Below are 24,211 nucleotides of genomic sequence, written 5' to 3'. Positions count from 1 at the left end.
TCTCAAATGCTCTGGTTTGAAGACTTGAAGATTTTGATAGCATTTTGGAATGCAATAATTCATCATCTCCTTTATCTATTATTGACTGAAATTCTAAAGAGAATTCTATACTTCAATAAAATTAAAGTTTAAAATCAATCTCAACTACAAATCTCGGTTATATCTATGCAAGTAAGTGATCAAGTTCATCTTGAAAAATTTTCCTTTGCACATTCGTCCTAAAATGCGACTCCAAACCTTTGGTATAAGATATTTGCATAGCTCAATCTGATCTCAAGAGTCTAAATTTTAGATTTTAGTATGTGGCAGATACTTTAGTGACTTAGAGAGACGAATACTTTAGTTGTATTTAGTATTTGTATGACTCTATTTAACGAATATTTTAGTATTTACAAGGTATTCGTATGGTTTAGTATTACGAAGACACAAGTTATTTCAATTTCAATAACCTTAGTTATAAGATATTTTGTGTTTGCTAAGGAATTTGTGTGGTGAAAATTTGATGAATTTTTATCTACTTTTTAGTATAAGGTATTTGTAAGGCTTAGTCTGACGAAGATTTTATGTATAATAAGTCTCCACAGTGTTTTAAATATTATGTAGAATGCGTCTTCAAAGATGGAGTAAAGAAATTTGGAATAAGGAACACTCGACAAAGAGAGGTAAGAACAAAAACATCTCTTTATAATATAGAGACTATGTAAAAAAAGAGTCAGTTTAATGAGCAAATGAGCAGGATGGGTGGGTTGTGCTTTGACTACTCTCATTTGCGACGTACCCTAGTAAATACATCGAAATGTTTGTTTGTAGAATCTCATAAGATCTTAATTTTTCAAATACACTATTTTCAGACATCAAATGTATAATTTTTGTATCATATTATATGTAGATGCTTCCTTAATTTCAATTTCATTAGTCCATATCTAAATTTTTCATACACATGGTATTTTAATAGACTGGATGTATAAATTTGTTGTTATTAGATTTATGCTTATTGTCTATGTTTATTTAAGCTTCATTGGTTAATTTCAAATTATATCTTTAAATTTTAAAATTTAGCAAAATTTAAGTAAGTGTTTTTATTTACATTTAAAATATTTTTATTTAAATATACCCATCACATCCTTAAAAATCTGATGTCATTTAACTAACTAATTTTTTCTCGAATTTAGGAGATTTGAATAGGGGTATCTTAGTCCATTATTTTATGTAAAAACAACTTAGTAGGGTTGGTAAAGGGCGGGACGGGGATATACTCCCCATCCCCGTCTCTTCGGGGATTTTTAATTCTCGTCCCCACCTCATTTCCCGTTTTGAGAAGTCTAGATCGGAGTCGGGAAATCCCCGTTCGAGGATCAGAAAAAAAATTTCCACCCATTAGTTTTTCTTTTTAATTTTTTTATTTAAAATCAATAATTTTTTGTATTTCTATTGAAATGATACACTTTTTAGGTAACAAGTTAGTATTATTATTATTATTTTATTTATTTAATTTACTAATAAAAAATATTTTAACATTTCTTTATTTTAAAATTTAATAAAAAGTTAGTTAATTATATTATGAAAAAAAATAATAGCTTAAGCTACTATTTTATATCTATATATATATACGAGTCAGGGTCGGGGTGGGGATATGCTCTGACCGGGGATTTCCCGTTCCAATCGGGATGGGTACCCCTGGGACCCGACCTCGTGAAGATTTTTGCCAACTTTAAAACTTAGTTTTTGGCTATTTATACAATAAAAAGCATCTATGGCATTTTTTCAAAATGCATGTTTTATTTGGATCATTCTTGTGGTCCCCCTAAAATAATTTATAAATATATAAAAATAGAAATAGAAATAGAACACGTGTATGAAATAGGTAATTGATGTTCAAATTAATTAGTGATTGTTATGAGGTAATTGATCAATTTCTAGGTTAGTTATTGGACCTATTTTCATCAATGAATTATCATATGAAATTAAAAACATACTAGTTTGTTAAATAAGCTTAGTTTAGTCTTTCAAAAAATAATAATAATAATAAGCATAGTTTAGAGGTATTTGGCATGCACTCTTTCTTTTGAGGTTAAAGAGGTTAAAAGTTCAAATCTCTTACCTTCATTAACATCAATATTGCAATTTTATTAGTAATAGATGTCTATCAATAATTGGAGTCTATTAATAATAAATTTATCATTAGTGATACATGTCTGGTGTTGATTAGATGTACATCAAGGATGAACATCTATCATTGATTGTTCACATACTCATTTGCTATTATGTAATTTATCAATAATAAACATAACAATAAATTATTATTAAAAAAAGAGAGAGAGTATATAAGTGATATTTGACTTTGTTTTCTTAACCCGATCAAAGTTGATATTTTTTAATGTTAAAACCAGATGCCACATATTTTTTTTTCCGATGTGATGACACTCGCGTGTGTTAAAAAGGTTATACTTCCACCACCACCACACTTTTTAATCATCTCTATCATGCCTTGATATTTATACTTTTGAAACGTTGCTTAATTTTCCAATGTGGGATAACTTTTCTTCCAATTTCTCTCAACTTTGCTATAAGCCTAAGCCTAAAGTCATTCCAAACAATCTCTCGTGAATGACAAGTTAGCAAAAATAACCAAAATAATAATAATAACAAATTGAAGATACTATTATGAGCAAAGACGGGAAATCAAAAGTAAAACCTGAACCCTAATTACCTTAAGTAAGTATAAGTAATGTGATGTCTTCTAATGAGCTAAATGAAGTCATGTCTTAGGAAGGATAGAAGGCGAAAGCAAGAAGAAATAAGCTCTTGGCTATCTAAGTGTAAAAATAGGGGAAAATTTGGCTAAGTGTTGGCTAAGGAAGGAGCTCACGCACAAGGGGCTTGGAGATGGAGAAATATGTGGGTGGTAGTGTGTAATTGGATAGCAAGCCGAGCATGAGGTGGGCTCGCCGAATGTGGGATGGTCATGCTTGATGATAGAATACATAATAAGCATATGGATGAGGCCATGCCATCCAATGAGGTGCAGTGCTGAAGTAATATTGTGATGGAGTTAGGAAAGGAAAATTGGCTAAATCCTAGCCCTTCATCACCAATAGTGGGCAAAGTGGAACAAGGAGATTTATGTTTTTATTAAGTCATTCACTGGGCTTTAGCTCATATTTTCAAATGTTTTCCTTTCAAATAGCGGTCAGTTCTCAAAAGACTTTTTTGTTGCTGCTTTGCCACTCAAAGAAACAGGTTGAAGGAAGCGTAATTAAAGACTTGTATTAGTTAGTACATATGTGTCTGTCTAGTGACTAGTATTCTAGATAGGGCTCACTAATTGGTAATATTCTTGTATGAACAATGTTGTGAAACCCTGTAATGTAAATGTCTTAAGTTCTGAGTTAATATGTCCGTATATTGATGATATATACGTATTCAGGGTTTGAGCAAAATTTAACAGGTTAGATAGGCAGTAAGTGCCAGCAAAAGGGTTGGTAACTACTGCAGTCATCATTCCATCCAGGTTAAGAGGGTAATCTGGAGCGGGGTGTGAGACGTCCTATACAACTTCCTATACAAAGAGTTTGTATAAGACCTGACCACGAAGTGTTAATGTCTCGTTATATAACACCATTCATAACAGAGACTTCACTTCACTGGGATGACCATAGGTAACATGACCTCAATCTTGAGTGAGTTAGGAACTTTTGCCATTGAGGGCAGTCCTTTGATTTATATAGGTACACGTGGCCTGGTCATCGATTCAAACCTACCATTTTGAGAATTTGTCTGATTTGGGAGCTGGAAACTCAGATACACAGGAATTCACTTCTTCCCCGAGGTAGGGGTAGGTAGATAGATGGCTCCCTTAAAGGCTGATTCCAGGGCTTGAACGATGTGGCGCCACACACCTTCTCTTGGCTCGAGAGGTGTTCACACATAGTTGGACTATGTTGTATTGTTCATTATAGGAATCAGTGGTACTTAAGGAGTGAGATGTAACTATAGGTGCAAAACGATAATTTGGCTCAGTTGTACTTACGAGCATCTGTGAAGGGTCATCATACTCATGATTGGTTATATCCGATGGACACAAAATTATATCTGTGGTAAGAAGAGTTCAGTTATTGGTCTTTAGTGGATGCCTGACAGTTAATGGATGGTGGATCTCGTGGCTAAAGAGTTTAGTCAGCTATTCACGGATCATTGGAGCTTCGAGCCACAGGTCCATTAGGTCCCTTGGGTAGCTTGGATAAAGTCGAAAACCAGTGTTTTGGTTAATTTGAAATGTTCAAATTAACAAAAGGAAGTTCGATTATATATGATATAATTAGACTGGTTTGATATAATTGGTTAAATGTATAAGATACATTATTTTGGAGGAAATTAGATATAAATATGATTTATATCAAGTAGAGGAGAAAATACTATAATAGACATGTGATATCAAACTATAGGGTAAAAATATAATATGATTATATTTATTATTAATTAATTGGTTAATTATATGATAATTAAGCCAATTTTTCATGTTCGGACGTGGGTTAGTAGGGCAGCATCGGTTATTGTAACCGATAAATTAAAATGAAAATAGTTTTCATTTTGAATCAGTCGTCCGGAAAAGATAGAAGCACGTGTTGGTAGAATAGTAATCGATCGCTTAAGTATTTCGAGAGCCTATATGATAGTCACTCTCCACCTAAACGATCATCCACCTCGCGCCTAAACGATCGCACACTAGTTTCTACATGATCAGATAGCATCCCTAAACGATCGCAGTGTGTGCCGAGTTTGCTAAACGATCGTATACCGTTTCCTAAACGATCGTTCTGTTAAACCTACACGATCGTGTAGTTTCTCCTAAATGATAAGCATCTTGTTATGCGATAGCGCTTTTTTCCCCCCCACTTGCTTATCGTCTACACGATCCGTGCTTCCTTCTTCCTCTACCAAATTCACTAAAGACTACGCTTTGGGTTCTCACTCCGAGAATAGCTGAAGTTTTTTTCTAGTGGTGTTGTCCCCATTGAGTTCGTGAGTTCGCAGTTGTTCGTGCTGCTGTAGTCGACACATCTGTTTGGGCATTGGTTGATCAGGTAGAGGTTTTCACTGTATTGAGTTCCAGGTTTGAAGAATGTCTTCAACTAGTATGGCAACTCTCTCCCTCGTTTATTTCTTGTTTAAAGCATGCCTTTAATTGACTGTTAGTTTGCATAACTGTACGTTTGAATGTATATTGTTGTATTTAGGTCACTGTGAAATTGGAGTGATCCGAACGCGCTCATAGAACTCTTCGGTAAGAGATCCTTCAGTCATGCCGCGGGCTAAAGGGCAGTTTGAAAATTGGCTAAGTGCTCAAAAGTTTGGCAATGAGATGCGGTTTCCTAGGAGCTAATCCTCCAAATTTTGGCTATGTGTCCGACTCCTAAGGTGAGTGTAGGATGCACCATACGATAGTTTGGCATAAGGGCTTGATTTATATAATAAGTCTCAAAAGGGAGGCTAATGAGAAAACTAAAAGGTACCTTGTATGTGTAGGTGCAACACCAATCGTTGAAGCCTATCAAAGCCTAAGGAGATAAGCTTGAAGGACTTGTGAGTGACTAAGTAATCTCAATGTTTTCAATGTTTTAAGAATAAAAAACCATGTGATTTCAATGATGTTTGATGATAAGCTTATACGTTTTCAAGCAACTAAGTTTTATGAGATTGCATAGCATTTTCCTCAAGTATGTACTTGTTTTATCGCATGCCAAGGTGATATGTTTTTAGTAAGCCGGATACTGAAGGTATCCAGGAAGTACCTAAGGTGTTGACGGTAGTTAGTAACTCCATGTGCTTGAATGAGAGGTCGAAATATGAGTCTCTTAGGCCATATTCCAGTAACATGAGGCCGAAGTATGGGTCTCTTGGCCTGATACAAACGTTGGGAGCTAAAGCGTATGCTCGTTCTCAACTAAGGTTTAACGATGTTTAACTATGTTTAATGAAATTTCTTCTCCAAAGATTGATGTTATGACTATGTTTACGTTTTAAAAGAAAGTTGCTTGAAATGATTTCAATATGTTTACATGTCTTATATAAATAAGAAGCATGACATGTTATGTTTTCTAATAGTCACTCAATGGACAATTAGCTCACGATTTTCAAATATTTCTTTCCCCAGGTAGTGGTCAGATTCCTCGAGATTGATCCTGCTACTGCTTGCCACATAAATACCTGGCTAGCCAAAGAAACTTAGGTTAACAGTTATGTACATATGTTGTGAGGAGTGTCAGGGACTTGTCTATATAGTTTTGGGCCCAACTATAGTCATATTGTCTGTAAATATGTTGATTGATGTATGTCGATTTCATGAATGTGTGGAATGGAGTTATGTAATCCTTCTATTCTGGAAATTCATTTAAGGAAGTATGTAAGGTTATTGCACTGTTATCAGGTGCATAATACAGGAGTCAGGTTAAGAGTAGGCAGCAAGTGCTAACTAGGGTTAGTAATCACTAGAAGAAATTCGGGCTTTAATGTCGGTTTTAAACCGAGATTAAAGATAGTGTTATTAAAGCCCTTTAATGTCGGTTGCCTTTAATGTTGGTTTTAAACCGACATTAAAGGGCTTTAATAACACCAATAACACAGCCTTCAATGTCGGTTGCAACTGATATTAAAGACCTTTAATGTCGGTTGCAACCGACATTAAAGCCTATTTTTTTTTTAATTCTTAACCGACATTGAAGCCCAAATCTGTCTGTTTTTTTTTTTTTTAATTCTATTGCTGAATCCAATTTTTTTGGTCAAATAAGTTAAAAACGATATTATATGTCTCGTGTTGGGTCAGGAAATGTTCATCATTGTTTTATATTAAAAAGTATAAAAAAAAATTTGCATGGCGAGCCCATCAATATTTGTCTTCCACCTATGAATTTATCCACAAACAAGAATCAATATTTCCAATCCATTACATATGCTCATCAATATTTGTCTTCCATCTATGAATTTATCCACCAAAATTTGCAAAACAATACCAGAACCAGACTTTCATAGAATACAGCTTACACCAAAGCCATCATTTCTCTCATTCATAAATATCAATTAGTACTAATTCCATGAATAAACAAGAATCACAATACTAGAACCAGATTTTCATAGAATACAGCTTACACCAAAGCCATCATTTCTCTCATTCACAAATATCAATTAGTACTAATTCCATAAATAAACAAGAATCACAATACCAGAATCACAATACCATTAATACAACTTCCAATAATAAACAGATCATGTCTTTCATCTATGAATTTATCCACAAACAAGAATCACAATACCAGAACCAAACTTTCATAGAATACTTCACCAAGCCATCATTTCTCTCATTCACAAATATCATATTAGTACTAATTCCATTCACAAAGATCTTGGTTAGATAAATTTTTATTCATTCTAAGCTAGCATTTACAAAAAAAAAAAAAAAAAAAAAAAAAAAAAGAATTACATCCTTAAATAAATCGGCCAACAAAACTTGTCCATTAGGTTCGAATTACGTCGATCTCTCCTTGCATATATGCATCTTTTATATTGAACTACGAAAAGAAAAAAAAAAAGATAAATTCAACATAAGTTTATGTTCATTTATTAAATTAAAGCTTACTATATAAAAAATAAACAATTTACGTACGAGGCTAGTAGTGGGATTATGCACTATTTCGTGTATATTCTTTTGCACATAGTACCCGCATCTTACAAAATCTAATTGACGAGGGCACTGCATATAAAGAAGTTGAAAACAATTGTTAAATTGTTATAAAGAAGTCGAATGAACATAAATTGTTAAAAAATGAATACAAATTTACCTTTACAGGTTTCCATTTTGGAGAAGACCGATAGTGTTGGAGATCGTGCTTGGCTTGCCATGTTTTCAATTCACTAAATAGTTTAAAAACATTAATTAAACATAAATACTTCAATTAAGAGCTAAGAAAGTTCAATTACACTTACATATTTATAACTCCATAAAAATCCTCTTGAACCTTACTTTGAAGAGAGTCCAAAACATAAACACAATTTTCTTGTAGATTAATTACAATCAATATCCAATGATAACTATAGTAAGCAACAATTTTAAAATATTAGTACGTGTATAATGCAAATTAAAAATAACTTAAGAACTTGTATCTACTTACCCTGTGTTATATAGAATGAGGACTAATTGGTCTAAATTAGCCAATTCTAGTTGATTGGTTAAATTTCTGGATCGGATATCTTGATACTTCACGTGTGGCAATATTCTTGCTTGATCAATTATAAAAAACTTCTTCGTACTATCACTACCACATTCATCCCAAAGATACCTAAACAAAGTAAAAGTTCTTATTTATCAACATGAAATAAAGTATACATGAGTGAATCTAGATGAGTAATACATGTAGCCTATTTCAACCATATTGCAATATTGGAGCAGATCATCGCGGCCTAAATAAATAAATTTGTCTCTTCCAAATATATGCTTGTCCAAAGAGATACGGATCATGTCTACATCGTTCATGTTATGCATGACATGTCCGTTCAATAGTTTGATAGTACCATTAGCGTTAGTATATTTGGAGGACTGGCTGAAGCTCTTAATTGGTGAATGATCCTACCATAACTAAAGTTACAAAAATTCAAAGTAGGAAAAATAATAAATAATCAAACTCATATATTGAAAAGGAAACATAATTTTTTCTCGTCAACCATAACTATAAGTTCACGAGGCCATTTTACGAAGTTGCCCATTGCTTGCTTTAAGAACTCTATTTTACCCTTCACGGGAATTGGTTTAGGCAAATCTTCTCCAATGACAATGTCAATCAGAACTTTAACAGTTAAGTATGACACATCATCATCAAATGTTGTGGCTACTGCAACAATATTATCTACAGTTCTTATAGCCAAGTGGCACGGTATCCCCTTAACAAATTTAAAAGAACTTATGTCATGCATGGTTAAGCACGTACAATATGATTAAAATTTAAAAGTCACAATAAATAAATTACCTCCAAATCTTCTTTAGACATCTTCTCAGTATCTTCTTCTTTAGACATCTTCTCAGTATCTTCTTCAGATGCACTTAGTGCAACACTTCCAACGGATGATTTCGACTGATGAGATTGTCTACTGTGAGTTCTTTCTCTTGACACTTTACCATGTTGTACATTTTTTTTACTAGAGCCTCCTTCAATTTATTGGCTCATAGAGGACTTTGGTTTTACTAATTTGAAATATTGAGAATGGGAAACAAAATCACCCATTCCTCTAACACATCCTCAATGTTCTTCCGTACCCAATGCTTCGATGGGAACATCTTCACCTTCAAGAACTTCAGCCAATTTATCTTGTAAAACATATTACAATTTTCACACAATATCTATATCATCTTAAACTTATATATATGTCATCTTAAATTTTTCATAATATATACTTACAATCCGATTGACACATTCTCGAGTAACTTCATCAAATTATTATTTTCTTACTTCTTTCCATAAAGTTGCTCGATAAGAATGGTCATTCGATAGGTTCTACATGAACATACATATTTAATTAGCATAAACATATTAGAATAAAAGATTTAATTTAAGTCGAATAACTCACTAATTCTTGGGCAAGATTCGCATAGCCCTTCTGAGAAATGCGGTGATTATATACACATTTAGCACGTTTTTTTTAACACGATCGATTTTCTGTACAACAAATCTAGTTGAAGTTACCTATCAAAACAATGATAATGTTGACATGTAATTTATTGTGAATGACTTACCTCCCATTCTTCACTCAATCGTTCATTGACGAACGATGTCCAATGATCTTGCTCTATATGAGAATATTGTTGCGGTGGAAATTGCAAGACCGAGGTTCATCCTTAAATGGAAGTATGAACTTTTGAGTCAACGTTGTCTTGAAAGTCTAAAACTTCCTAGATGCAGACATTAGTATACACTGTTTGAACTTAGAGTCCACATTGAACGACATCTACACAATGAAAAAAATAGTTAAACAATAAACTAATAAACTACTATGCACATGAATTAAAAGTTTAGAAAACATACCTCTACACAATCAAAAAGTTTGTCTTTTAAATGGTTTGGAACTTTTTTCCAAGAATCATACGTTGAATTTATTGTCGAACACAAACTCCTATATAACTCTGCATCTTCTTTGCTTCAGATCCAACCGATTGTCCATGTTCATTATAATCGATGGTCAACCGTTGCCCAGATGTCCTTATTTGTGCCAACTCAGACATTGTAGTTGGGCCACGTGGTATACTTATTCTACTATGTTTTTGTGGGATCATATTTCTATCATCCTCGCTACTACTTGTTGAAGTTTCCATGTCAATCTGCACACAAAAAAAAAAAAAAAAAACATTACTCACACAAAAAACATATAATCTTAATATTTAAATACATATAACCATAGTAAATGACATACCATGTTTAATACATTATTTATCAAGCCATCGACCCTCACAATTATGTCTAATGTATGTGGATATTGTATCATCAATCTCAGTAAATGTATTAACATTGGGCATTCTTTGTATACCTCCATAACCACACTCTTGTAGCATATCTCCTATTTCATCTTCATAAAAATCATCCTCAATTGTTCGTTGTGGAGGTGTTAAAACAATTGACCAACCCGAATTTGTGGGGTCTTTTACATAGAACACTTGTTTTGCTTGAGGGGCTAAAATAAATGCGTTTGATTTATGTCCAATACGATTGAGGTCCACAATAGTAAACCCAAACTCGTCTGTTTTGACTCCAGTTCTATTCTCAACCCAATTACATTTGAATAAAATAAATGATAATCCATGATAGTCAAGCTCCCATATTTCTTGTATTACACCATAAAAGGTCATATCTGACATGACGGCCTTTTATCCTTAGCACTAGAGACTTGCATTGTGGTAGCCGTTATACTAACTCCACTATTTTGAACCCTCCTAACATCATCGCGATTCTTTGTGTGATAGTAGTAACCATTGACCACATAACCAGAATATTTTGCCACAGTTGGACAAGGTCCATTAGCTATCCATCTCAAAGAAGGCGATATGGAATTTTTGGGAACTTCGAGAGCTAGTGCAACCTACGATATATTTCATAATATTTTAGTAGTTAACAATTATACATCAAATAGTAGGTCTCTAGAGATTACCCGTGTGGACAACCACCGACTGAATGTACGATTATGCTCTTCTTGAAGCCACTTTCTACTTTTATTTTTACCAGAATTGAGCTTAGACAAAATATCCATATGTTGCCTATTATAAATGACAAAGTTAGTAGATTATTGAATAATCAAGTAACCTAAAACGAGAATAAGATGAAGATCTACATACTCGACGTAAGGAAGCACATCATTTACATTTTGAATGACATAAAGATGAGCTTGATCCAACTCATCCTTACTCGATCTGATAAAAGAAGCAGCTGACAATGCTCTATCAATGTTTGAATTCGCTTTCTTTGTTGATGAGTTTAGCCCAATAGAATTAACACCAGATACGAATTCAGAACAAAACTCTATAGTCTCTTCAACAATATAATTTTCTCCAACACATCCTTCTGGTCGATTTCTATTTCGTACATAAGTTTTCAACACTTTCATGTATCGTTCAAAAGGATACATCCACCTCAAATAAACAGGTCCACAAAACTCAACTTCTCTTACGAGATGCACTACAAGGTGTACCATTATTGTGAAGAATGATGGAGGAAAATACTTCTCTAAGAGGCATAGAGTGACAACGATATCCTCTTGCATACCCTTTAACTGAGATGAATCGATCGCCTTGCAACATATAGCATTAAAGAAGAAGCATAGGCGAGTAATTGCAAGTCTTACATGTTTGGGTAAAATATCACAAATGGCTACCGGTAATAATTGTTGCATAAGAACGTGATGGTCATGCGACTTAAGTCCGTAAAGTTTCAAATCTGTGAGCGACACTAAACTTTGAATGTTCGATGAATAGCCTTCAGGTACTTTAATTTCTGATAGTACCTTACAAAAGCTCAATTTCTCAGCTCGTGTTAATGTATAACATGCGGGAGGTAAAAAGAATTTTTTCTCTCCTACTTGAGGGGCTAACTCTGATCTAATGTCCAATTCCACCAAATCTAATCGAATATTTATTCCATTTTTTTTTTTACCAGGAATATCAAGCAATGTGCCAATAAGATTTGCACATACATTCTTTTCAATGTGCATCACGTCTAAACAATGTCGCACGTCAAGATACTTCTAATATTCTAACTCGAAAAGAATAGATTTTTTCTTCCAATAAGTTGAAGTGTTATCTCCACTGTTCTTTTCTTTGATACTTTTCTTATCAAATGAATATTGATACTTACTTGTTTCTGCAAGAATTTCTTCCCCATTCAATGGTTCTGGACCAAATTCTAATTCTTGTGTGCCATTAAAAGCTTTCTTTTGTTTCCTATATGGATGATGGCGGGGTAGAAACTTGCGATGCCCGAGATATGCCATCCTCTTCCCTTTTGGTAAATAAGTGGATGAAGTATTCTCTCCACAAATTGGACATGCATGATATCCTTTAACCGTACAACCACACAAGTTACCATACGCAAGAAAATCATTAATGGTCCATAATAAAATGGCTTTAAGCATGAAACGTTGTTCTTCATATGCATCGTAACATTCTACCCCATCTTTCCAAAGTTTTTTCAAGTCATCTACTAACGGAGCTAAATAAACATCTATGTCATTTCCGGTTGTTTAGGACCAGATATTAGTGCAGTCAACATAAAAAATTTTCGCTTCATGCACAACCATGGAGGTAGATTGTACGTCACTAACATCACTGGCCAACAACTATATCTACTACTCAGATCTCCATGTGGATTTACCCCATCTGTCGAAAGAGCAAGACGAAGATTTCTAGGTTTTGACCCAAACTCTGGCCACAAATTGTCTATTTTTTCCACGATAGGGCATCTTTGGGATGTTTTAATAAACCATCTGTTTCTTTTTTTTTTTTTAGCATGCCACGTCAATAAACTTGCTGTCTCTTTACTTCGAAACATTCTTTCAAATCTTGGAATTGGGGGGAAATACCACATGACTTTTGCTGGGATATTCTTAGCCTTTTCGTTTAAATTTTTTTGAAGCTTCCATCTTGACGTACCACAAATGGGGCATACATTTGCATTAGAGAGTTCTTTTCTAAACAAGCAACAATCATTTCTACATGCATGAATCTTCTCGTACTTCATTCCAAGAGTACCCAACATCTTTTTTGCTTCATAAGTAGAAGTTGGAATTTCATTAGGACTAGGTAATATGTCATGAATTAATTCCAACAACTCAGTGAAACTCTTATCGCTCCATCCAAATTTAGCTTTTAAATTATATAACTTTACCAATGTAGATATTTTGGAAAAAGTTTTACAATTTGGGTACAATGGTTTCTTCGCATCATCTAATAATTCTTCAAAATTATCAGATTTTCCACTAAAATAGTTATTGTATGCAGCCTCAAACATTCCAATTGTGTCATCAACATCAACATCATCCTCATCAACTTCGTCTCTTTCACTAGTAGACACATTTTCATTGTTTCTCTTAATCGGTAATGATTCACCATGAAAAATCCATGTCTGATAACTTTGATCTATACCATTAAAAAATAAGTGTTCTCTTATTTTGTTCACATCTAGAGTCTTTGCATTAACACACTTCAAACATGGACAACTCATGATATTCGGTATATTTGAATGTTGTAGACCATTTTTAATAAATACCTCGACCCCTAAACCATACCCAACTGACATTCTATTCATTTTCATCCATGACTTATCCATGATTGTAAAATATGCAACTTAATCTACAAAAAAAAAAATAACAAGGAAAATTTTAAAAGCATAAAATTATGATTGTAAAATATACAACTTCAACAAATTTAGAACAACTAGACTTTTAAGATAAGCATCTTATAAATATTACCTTGTCCTTGTTATTAATGTTGTTATGAAGTCCTTTTTTTGTTGGTGCACCTTCTCCATTTGTCAACCTTCTTTAAATACGTCCAATGCAATCTTCCTATCTTCCTTCCAAATCTCCAAGAATCAAAATTTAGCCTTACACGTCAAACTTGAACCTAACAAATGAAAAACTTCACTCAAAATCAAGTATTGAATCAAAACAAATATCAATCCAAACAAATATCACAATAAACCATGTCCTTAGACCGTGTTTTGTATGAGTCATATCAAGGACTCAGTTCCTATCGATGAAAATAAAAACCAAAAAACAAAAATTCAGCAAAGTTCAAAATTCCATCACTCCAAACAATTATCACAATAAACCGTATCCTTATAGTTAGACTCTTTCTATAAATACTTCAAGAAAAGCTAACAATGAATACAAAACAACGATAACTAGCATGAGAAGCAACATGATGTAGTCTCCAAACATCATAATGTATTAGTTCAAAAACATAAGCAACAACATGTTTATTTGATGCAAAAGATAAATGCTTTTGGTCTAGCCAGTGGGCATACATCACAAGTAGTTGGCAAATATGAAACATTGTCCAAAACATACCATTAGGCGATGAGTATCTAAGTTTTTGTATAGTTGGCAAATATGAAAAATATGTAATCAAACCAACCAAAATATATCAGGAGAAATTAGTTGAAAGAATATGATTTAATTCAGAGAAATAGAGAAGTGAAAAAGCTCACTGGGTAATGTAGAAGAAGTTGAATCAGGAAATGCTGACAAGATGTTGGAAGTTTTAGAGAAATTAGCAGGTACAAACAAAGGAAGAACAGAAGAAAGAGGAGGATGATGATGGGGTTGTTCAACAAAAAACTTAGAAATCTTAGCAGAATGTTGTTGTTCCTCTGACTCCCTTTGTTTTCTGTATTTTATATTTGCCAAACAGATTCACAGACACGGGCGTGAAGGAGATCGACGGATACGGGCGAACGAGATAGGGTTTGGGTAAGAGAGAAGGAGGCGGCGCGCGAAAAGAAGGGTTGTCAAAAATGGGTTTTATTTTTTAATAAAATAAGGATAAATAAATAAAAGTACACCTTTAATGCCGGTTTAAAACCGACATTATACATCCAATTTCACTTTTTCCAACCGACATTAAAGCCCGAATTTCTTCTAGTGAATTGTTTCTGTCACATTTTTTTCCAAGCTATGAAGGTAATCTAGGAGGGGGTGTGACATCAAACGTAAACATCAATATCTAACGATTTGAATTTATGCACAGTGAAGTAGGACAACAACTTCACTAAAGAAAATGAGTTGCCTCTTGAACGTTAAAAAACATTCATTGAGACCACCAAAACATATTTTACTCTAAGAATTTCCTTGATTATGCAATATAGAGTGTGTTATTTAAGGCCATATACATAAACAACCTCAGATCACCGTGAAAGCTCTGGAAAGAGACCCTTAAAATCTTCCATAAAAGGTGGCCACACCTTCACAATCATGCCAAATACTTCATCAAGTCTATCAGAGACAAACGACTAAAAAACTGAGCTATGAAAACCTCATCATCTAGTCTGCACCAAGACCAACTTCATCAAGCCTATCAAAGACAAACCACCATTGTTTCACAACTCAATTTCTGAGACTTATATGCCACTTTTTACCATTATATTACACTATTCTTGTCAAATCTCATGGCTCTTTTTGCCATTATATAAACTATTCTTGGCAATTCTTATGGCAGCTTGTGAATCACAATGCAAAGCGACTGGTGTTGATACCCTTAACAATTGTACTATTGGGTTTTATGTCCTAAAACTCATAGATAGTAAAAGTCATTAATTAACCATCATCAATAAAAAGTTGTAGATATTAATTCAATAAATGTTATTGTTTGTGCTATTTGTCTATTTTGTCTAGATAACCCTAAATCCAATAAACTAACATCTAAGGCTGCTTTATGAGTCTTGAACTGTATGTGGAGACATATAGGGATCAATATTCAAGATACAGTCTGAAGGGTCTATAGTATAGGGATATGGCTAGGTACCTTATTCTAGTAACACCATGGATATGACCCACTTTGTATTTGATACAAACGCAATGATCCAACACGTTCGTGTAGTTAATATGCGAGTTGAGGTATCCTATGTAATGAGTTTGCATAAGATTGGACTGCGAAATAGTAACTATTAGATGTAACACCGTCAACTAGTTAGGTTCTTATTTCAATAAGATGACCTAAGCAACTTAGTCTTAATCTTAAGTATATTATGAACTCTTGTTTACGAACGATTGTCCTTTGATTTGTATGGGTAAAGATGGACAGTTTGTCGACCTCAATATGCCTACTATTTTGGGGACAAGAACGAGTGGGCAGTTAGGAACATATAATACAAGATGGAATTCGCTCCTTCCCGCCTTAAGGGTAAGTAGATGAGTATTACCTTAAATGGTGTCTTCGGGACTTAAACAAAGGGCCCTACCCTCTCATTGGCCTGATAGGGGTTTCTATTTATTAGTTTAACCATAAAGATGTTATACATTAGACGAGCACTGGTACTTAAGGAATCAAAGGTAACCCAAGGATAAAACGGTAATTTAACCCAGTTGGAGTTACGAACACTCGTGAATGACTAACTTGTTGTTATTGGTCTATATTCGTAGAAACAGAAATATATCTGTAATGAAAAGAGTGCAGTTGTGGGTCTTTAGTGGAGTGTACCCACAGTTAACGAATATCGATTAACTTGGTTAATGAGTTTAGCCAATTAATCTCATATCGTTGGAACTTCTGATCTATAGGTTCACCAGGTCCCCTTGTTAGCTCACTATAGGATATTTAAGAGAGATTATTTGAATTGTTCAAATTAATTTGGGAAAACCATGTATTAATGTGATTAATATATAATTGATTATGGATATGATCTATAATTCAAAGTAAATTGGAAAGTAATATTTGAATAAGATTCAATTAATTAATTCATAAGTGTTATTTAATTGTGCTAATTAATTAAATAAGTGTTATTTAATTAATTAATTGCAAAAAAGAGAAATAGGAAAATGATTAGGAAAATGGTTTGATCCTTTTTCTATATAAAGATCCTCTATGGCCCCTTTGGAAGACACTGACATAGAGACTGACAATACACAATACACAAGTGTTATTATAGAAAAAAAATTCCTAAGCCACAAAGAGAATCATCTCTACTCTACAAAACCCTTTTCTCCCCTCTCTCTTCCAATAGTTGGATAACACCTATCACTCTAGTGGAATCCTAGAGAATAACAAGGTTACTCTCATTTTAGTGTTTGAGATTGTCCAAGAAATTGTTTGTGATCAAGATCATGTTGAGTTGTATGTCCTAAAACTCACAGTTTATAAGATTAAACATATTTTGTTTTCAATAGAGATGTTATTGAAGTTTTGTTGAATAAAATCGTTATTGAATATGTAGATTGCACTAAAGCCAATAAACTAAGATCCAAGGCTATTACATGAGTACTTGGACTTTATGTGAAGATATAAGAATGGATCAAGTTCAAAACGGTCTATAAGTATATGGATAAGGTTGAGTACTTTATTCTGTAAACACTATTGGGTGCGGCTCATTTTGTACTTTATACAAACGATGTGATCATGAATCATTCATGTGGAGATATGTGAGTGGGATCATCCTATGCAAATAGTTTGTATAAGATCAGATAAAAAAATAAGTCACTTTTACTTTATAATATTGTTTACGGTTTAAGATGGACTATTTTAAGTCTAAATATAGGAGATAAAATACAATGAATACATTGAAATAAAGACTAAATATAGGACCTAAAATTTGTCTCTAATTTATCACAATATACGTTCTCATATTATTATTATTATTATTTTATAAAAGTGGGAAGGGAGAGAATGGAGGAAAATGAAAGGGAGATTTGCAAATATGCTAACTAATTTTCTAAATTGTCTTTAAATTAGATGGAGTTGCATGCGTAAAAAACAATAAATTAGCACTTAGTTACTTAACATAAGGATAATATAGTTATTTCTTTTTTAAAAATTTATATTGTAACTTTTTTTTAGTGCAATAAAAAATAGAGAATACGAATCATATATTTTTTGATCGTCTTTTAACATATATATTATGTCAGTTGAGTTAATCTCACTTTAATAATTGATATTAGAATTTTAAATAGTATAACATATTAATAAATAAACATAAATTAAATCATATATTGATTTAAGTGAACATATATTTGGTGAAGAAATAAAACTATGTTTAATTTGTTCTTTTAAGATTTAGACTCCATTTAATTTTTTATTTTTTGTTTTTAAAAAATCAAGCTAATAATCATTACTTCAATTTATGATAATATTTGTGTTTATTATTTGCTTTTTAGAAATATTTTCAAAATTTAAAGTAAGTTTTAAAGTTAATTTTTTTTTTTCAAAACTTGACTTTTTTTTTTTTGAATTTTCTAAAAAGATGAAAATAATTCCAAAGGAATTATGAGAATATAAGTGTAATTTTCAAAAATTAAAATTCAAAATCAATATTAAATATTAAGATTGATATTTTGTTTGGATTGCCAACAAATTCAAAAAACATGAATGGGTGAGCCTCTTGTATATGTTCCCATAGACACATAGAATCACTTGAAAAGCCTAACATTTGCACCCTCCCTTAGTAGGAGATTTTCAATATATAGGATGTAGTTCTAACATTTGCAATTTTAGGCATGTGGTAGTGAGTTGGCATGAGCGTATGAGACATAATCGTATCCTGTGATGACTTTCGATCATTGATAGATGTCGTAACTAGTTACAATACATCTTTATTTTTAAAAGCTGTAGATTTCAAGATCAAATAAATAAAGAATAAGGAGCCGTTTTATAGTTGCCCCTCTTATTGGCTCGACTTTTAAGTTAAATATCATACTAAAAAGAGTTAAAGATTTTTAAACTCTTAATTTCAAAATTGATATAGATTAGGAAAAGAGATTAAAATAAACATAGATCATGAGTGATATAATTGATTTTTTTTTTTTGCAAATCACAGAAATCATGGAAGTATGATGGTGGTTGTAATTTATACTATCAAACTTTAATTATATAATGCTCTCAAAATTATACAATGTTAAAATTTGACTCTCAAACTTACAATAGTGGTAAAAATGGATCCCAAATGATAGAAATCCAACCTCTAAACTTGTACAATTATTATCATTTCTATCATTATATTAAGTTTGAGGATCTAATTTTAATATTTGTATAAATTTGTCAGCTCAAATTTTACCATTAAAAGGTAAATATAATTATCATTCTACTTTGGTGGATTTTACCATTTACCCTTTTTTAAAAAAAAATTGATCGAATGCACAAAAATAGGTGCAGTCTAGCCTAGGATACACCTAAATATTTTTCAAGTTTGCTCTCATGCACTTTTCCGATTCAATTATCATTCCTAAAAAGCATATAAGAGAATGAACTTTGTCCATAGAAACAATCAAATCAACAGTATCCACAAAAAAACAGGTATCCTCAGCCTTTACACATAGTTTGCTCTGCTTAAGGCACAGGCTATCAGAGTTTCAAAAACTTGGAGTTTGGAAGAACAAAAAGGATCAACAGCATAGCAAAAGGGCATGACTCTTTCTTCCTATATTTCTCCTTTTTTATCTCGGTATCTCCATCATTGTGGCCTCAATATCTACCCAGAACAAACTAACTGGTCTCTAATGATTTGAATATATGTTCCTACTTTGTGTTTTATACTTATATGGGATATTATTTACCGCTCTCATTTGAGGCTTACAACAAACAAACAAATCACTGTGTATGACTTATATCATTGGTTTTATATGTTGAATATTAAGGATCAGTTTGGTAAAATAATATTCACCTGTCGAGCTTAGGGGTGGTGGTTCTGCAGGTGGGCTTGAGTGTTCCCATGAGCCTTTCCTGGTCAGTGAGTGCATGGCGAAAGTGGCAGCGGTGACCGTAAGGGCAGACGACTCCGGCGAGGACCATCCGGCAGACCTCTGTCTTGTAGCGAGGGTGGCGGATCACAGGGCGGAGCTCCTCTATTCCATGGGCGAATTGGCAATGGTCTCCATAGGGGCAGCTGCCTGTTTCCTGCCATTTGTTGCAGAGCTCGGTTTTGAACATGCCCTGGTTGTACACCTCCAGTTCCAGTGGCTTTTCCTCTTCTTTCACTCCTTGCACATACACCTTCTGCTGTATTTTCAAAACAAGAGACCATCTCCTCTCTCAAATTCATCATCTTATAATAGCTTATTTAACGAAAATGTTAGAAATTGATAAATAAAGATAAATAGCAAGTAAAAAATGAATATAGAGATTTATACTCTCGATTCACCAACCGTGTGTTAGCTATATATTCACAAGGAAAACAGTTTATTATTAGAGATAAATAGTTCTGATAACAGAAGTGATACCTTTAAAGTTAGAGAGTTTATATACCGCACCCCTCTAAACTTTGAGGTTAAAAATGTAAATAATATAAATATGAAATATATGAGATCCCGTACTTAGTTATTCGAAATATTAGATAATAGATTCAAAGTATTTCAAGAGAAAAATGATGAAAGTACAATAATGCCTAAAGGATCAGACTAGTATGTAAGTATTAGACAATAATTCGTAATCAATGTATCAATCGAAATCAACCCTCTCTAATAAAATATAAATCTTGCCCAGAAACTTATTTGACATGTTTTGTGCGAAGTTGAATTGTTGATAAAATCAAATTTAAAGAAGGCCAACATAGTAAGAAAAAACTTGACTGCAGAGTACCTAATACAAATTGAAATTAACACATTCAACCTATGGAACTCAGTAGAGCTACAATAAGTACTAAATAAAAACTTGACTTCTACGCCTAAGAAAATGAAGAAAAAAAAAAAAAAAATCACATTCAACCTATGTAATTCAATATGAACAACAAGAATAAAAAAAATTTGACTACCACACTTGACCAATATATACTGGGTCTAGAAAAAGATAAAGGAAAAAGTAAACGAGTAATTGCAATAAGAAAAAATTGACTGCAGATGTTTAAAAAGAGATGGAAGAAAAAAACAAAAACAAATTTAGCCTATGTGACTCAATATTAATTACAATAAATAGAATTGGCGTGGTGCAGAGTGAAATTTTCACAATGTTAATGAATTGTTTCTACTTGTAACTGTGTTTAACTACCTAACATCATGCTTTTATTTAATTCCACAATGATAATGTTTTATATTCCACTTTAGTAACTATACAATAATTCTAAATAAAATATTAGAAACTTTGGTACTCAAAAGAATATATATGTATATGTATATTATTAGAAACTTTCCTCCCATTATCTTCAATGACCAATTGTCCTACCATAAAATCTGATACATTCTAATGCGGCTAATTAGTTAAATGATTTTTTTTTTACGGAAAAAATAATTGTAATTGAAGCAAAGATGCTAAATAAAGAAGTTATCATCCTCCCACGTAACCATAGACTTTCTTCTTCCTAAAGCAATTAGTCACAAACAGAGCTATAATCTCTCTAGAATCACGTGATTAAATGTGATTAAAATTAATTAAAGATATTAGAGAGTTCAATTAATTAACGTGATTAGTTGAATGAGAAGGGCAATCTTGTAAAATAAATAGCGTGTTATTACCGTAACTTTGACGGGACTTGCAGTTCTGGGCCGAGATGAGGCGCGGACCTTTCCGCCGTGGCTGGTGCCGGCTTGTGCCATCTTCAAGTATCCATTAGACCTCACGGAGATGCTCTTAGGGAGCGAAAACCTCTCCACCTCAACGCCCTCTACTCTTCCACCCTCCATTACGCTCGTCGGACTCTCATCGGAAATATCATCCCATGCCGAACTGCTTGCTCCCTTCTCTGCTACACTGAGTCCGCGGAATCCTTCCATAAAATTAAACGGAGGAGCTTGATCAGAGGAGCCATACTGTTTCTGAACCGAAGCGTGGATCAGGAGGCTGAGGTGTTTGCTAAGCTCGTGATTAATAGTTCTGAGGTGGATATTCTCTTGTCGAAGAGCATCAGCTTCTTCGGTTGCTTCCCGAAGATGAGTAAGGCAGAGACTATGGCGATTGACCATTTCCTGGTGATCTTGTACCACGCGGGTTTGATAGAGGTGGTTGCTTATCGATTTTGAAGAGGAGATTGAATCCGCGTGAGTCGAGTCACCATAGAGAGTCAATGGAAGAGATACCGGCACGGATTGCTTTGGAGCAAAGATTGGTGAATTATAGAGGGAAGCATAAACATCGTTTGCTTGAAGCTGCGACTTGAGCTGCGACGACGATGACATAGTAGTCGCAGCAGCAATAGTATTCGACGCAGAAGTGGTGCTTTTGTGCATTTCAACTGCAAATCACGGAACGCATTAAACAAACTACTCACAAACCACGTCCGCGTAATTTCTTGAATAACAGTAAACGAAACAACACAAAATACAATCACGAATTCAAACTTTAGCTCATTTCGATGATCCGAACTCAAACCTTCAGAAAGCAAGATCACAGAAAATTTTCTTCCCGATCTCAAACTTCAATAAACAAACGATCAACAGACAGTTTTCGATTCCTTTCCATCAGTTCCACCAAAACAAGAAAAACAAAATAGATAATAGACATAGACTGAAATAATTCGCAAGCATTCAAGAAACAGATTAATCAGGTAAATGATCCATCAAGAACATTTTCCACAATTAACAGTAATCCGTAATTCTACCGATCCAGTTCCAGAATATGCAAAAAGAAAACATCGCGGATAGAGAATCAAATAAGTTGAAATACTAAATAATGGAAGTGTTGATTAAACAGAGGAAAACATTCTTGAATGAAGAACTCACCTGAATCGGCAAAGAATACGCAGAGAGAAAGAGAGAGTTGAGGAATGGAGAAGATGAAATGGTTTTATAGGATGAAGATTTAGGGGAGTCGGAAATGGAGGGAAAACAAAGCTAAAACTAAAGAGAAAAATAAAATAAAAATAAATTAGAAAATTATTAAAAATGAAAAAGAAAAAGAATATTAATAAATCGAAGCGGTTCTGGAGAAAACTGATTTTCTAACAGAAACGTTTGTTGTAGTTAAAAACTCGAAGCTCTCGATCGCTTTTGACATGTATTGCCCCTTCTCCAACTGGTTTCATTACCCACCAATTTAGGTCGGTTCGGTTCGGTTCGATTTATTTTAATTCATATTTAATTTAAAGATATAAATTAATTTTACTTTCTATGAATATATTAACGAAGCGTGAGTGTGGTACACGATTTAGAGACAAATCATGTATCATGTACATGAGTTACATGACCTAATTTCTTACATACCAAGTACAATACATGGCATTAACAGTAGATATACCATGCATGCACTACAAAAATCATTGATGTCGTGCATGAGTTCCACAAAAATTGATTAGTAAACTCATCTCTACTCCAAATCACAAATTTGTGTCCTTTTACATAATATTATTACTATTTTTTTTAGTAAAACTACCTATATTTGTAATTTCATTTTGAAATCATCTTGTTATTCATATATAACTTAATTTTAGGATTAATAAGATGATGTGTTCCTTATCTTTTATGTATATTTATAGAAGATATTTGACGCATCCATTAATATTAAATAGTGATATCGAACTCTCTAATTTAGACCTATATCAAAAGGTGGGAAGAAAGATATTTTCTTCCATCAATCGAGAAGCTAATTAGTTCCATAAGGGAGAAAATATATCCAAAATATGTAAACATTTTAAACTTCTTTTCCTCTAACTTTATTAAATTGAAATTTTAATCACTATTTTTTTAGAATATAAAATTAATGTACTAAATACAAAATTTAAATTTGTAAAAAAGTTATTTTATATTTATATTTAAAATTTTTTAATTTATTAAATACAGAAAATTAAAATGAGAAGCTTAAAAGAGGTTTTAAACACATTCTAAAAATGGAAAAACTTAAAAACGAGGGGGTAAATTGTAATTTAGCCTCAATGATATAAATGAAAGTTTCGTTTCTACACTACACAGCAAACCACAAAGGGGTAGCTTATAGGGTGGGGTCCACAATGGTAATTAAATATGGACCGTGTGATTAAAGTTGATTTGATGGTGATTAGATTTTGGTTGAGGGTGCAAAATGTAGGGAATCAGTGAAGGAAGTGTAAGCCGT

At 33.1% G+C, this 24,211-nt stretch overlaps 1 protein-coding gene and 1 pseudogene across 2 annotated transcripts; both read right to left on the bottom strand.

Annotated features, from left to right (window-relative positions):
* Positions 1–9,927: 9,927 nt before the first annotated feature.
* Positions 9,928–12,243, bottom strand: LOC150031906 (uncharacterized; annotated as a pseudogene).
* A 7,127-nt stretch (positions 12,244–19,370) lies between these two features.
* LOC150031905 (zinc finger CCCH domain-containing protein 15-like) lies at positions 19,371–23,057 on the bottom strand. 2 transcript variants are annotated; one of them, XM_090307909.1, is made up of 3 exons: positions 22,885–23,057; positions 21,682–22,397; positions 19,371–20,230 (listed from the first exon to the last, which is right to left on the bottom strand). In XM_090307909.1, exons 2-3 carry the CDS (start codon positions 22,390–22,392, stop codon positions 19,895–19,897), a joined length of 1,047 nt encoding a protein of 348 aa, XP_090164035.1. In that variant the 5' UTR covers positions 22,393–22,397; positions 22,885–23,057; the 3' UTR covers positions 19,371–19,894. The 2 variants fall into 2 exon arrangements, with proteins under 2 accessions (XP_090164035.1, XP_090164034.1); XM_090307908.1 differs by having other exon boundaries at positions 19,412–20,233; positions 22,885–23,046.
* Between the last annotated feature and the right edge of the window lie 1,154 nt (positions 23,058–24,211).

This window comes from Benincasa hispida, chromosome 12 (assembly GCF_027475165.1).
Source record: "Benincasa hispida cultivar pf3 chromosome 12, pf3_genome.v1.1, whole genome shotgun sequence".
Taxonomy (NCBI): domain Eukaryota; kingdom Viridiplantae; phylum Streptophyta; class Magnoliopsida; order Cucurbitales; family Cucurbitaceae; genus Benincasa; species Benincasa hispida.
This window is presented reverse-complemented; position numbering and strand designations above follow the sequence as displayed.

What these genes read in the sequence shown, in the direction of transcription:
- LOC150031905 (XM_090307908.1), bottom strand. Translation starts at nt 22,392, where the DNA reads ATGCACAAAAGCACCACTTCTGCGTCGAATACTATTGCTGCTGCGACT. An exon ending in CAAGTCCCGTCAAAGTTACG is followed by an intron (nt 20,234 to 21,681) that starts GTAATAACACGC and finishes TTGAAAATACAG; the next exon opens with CAGAAGGTGTATGTGCAAGG.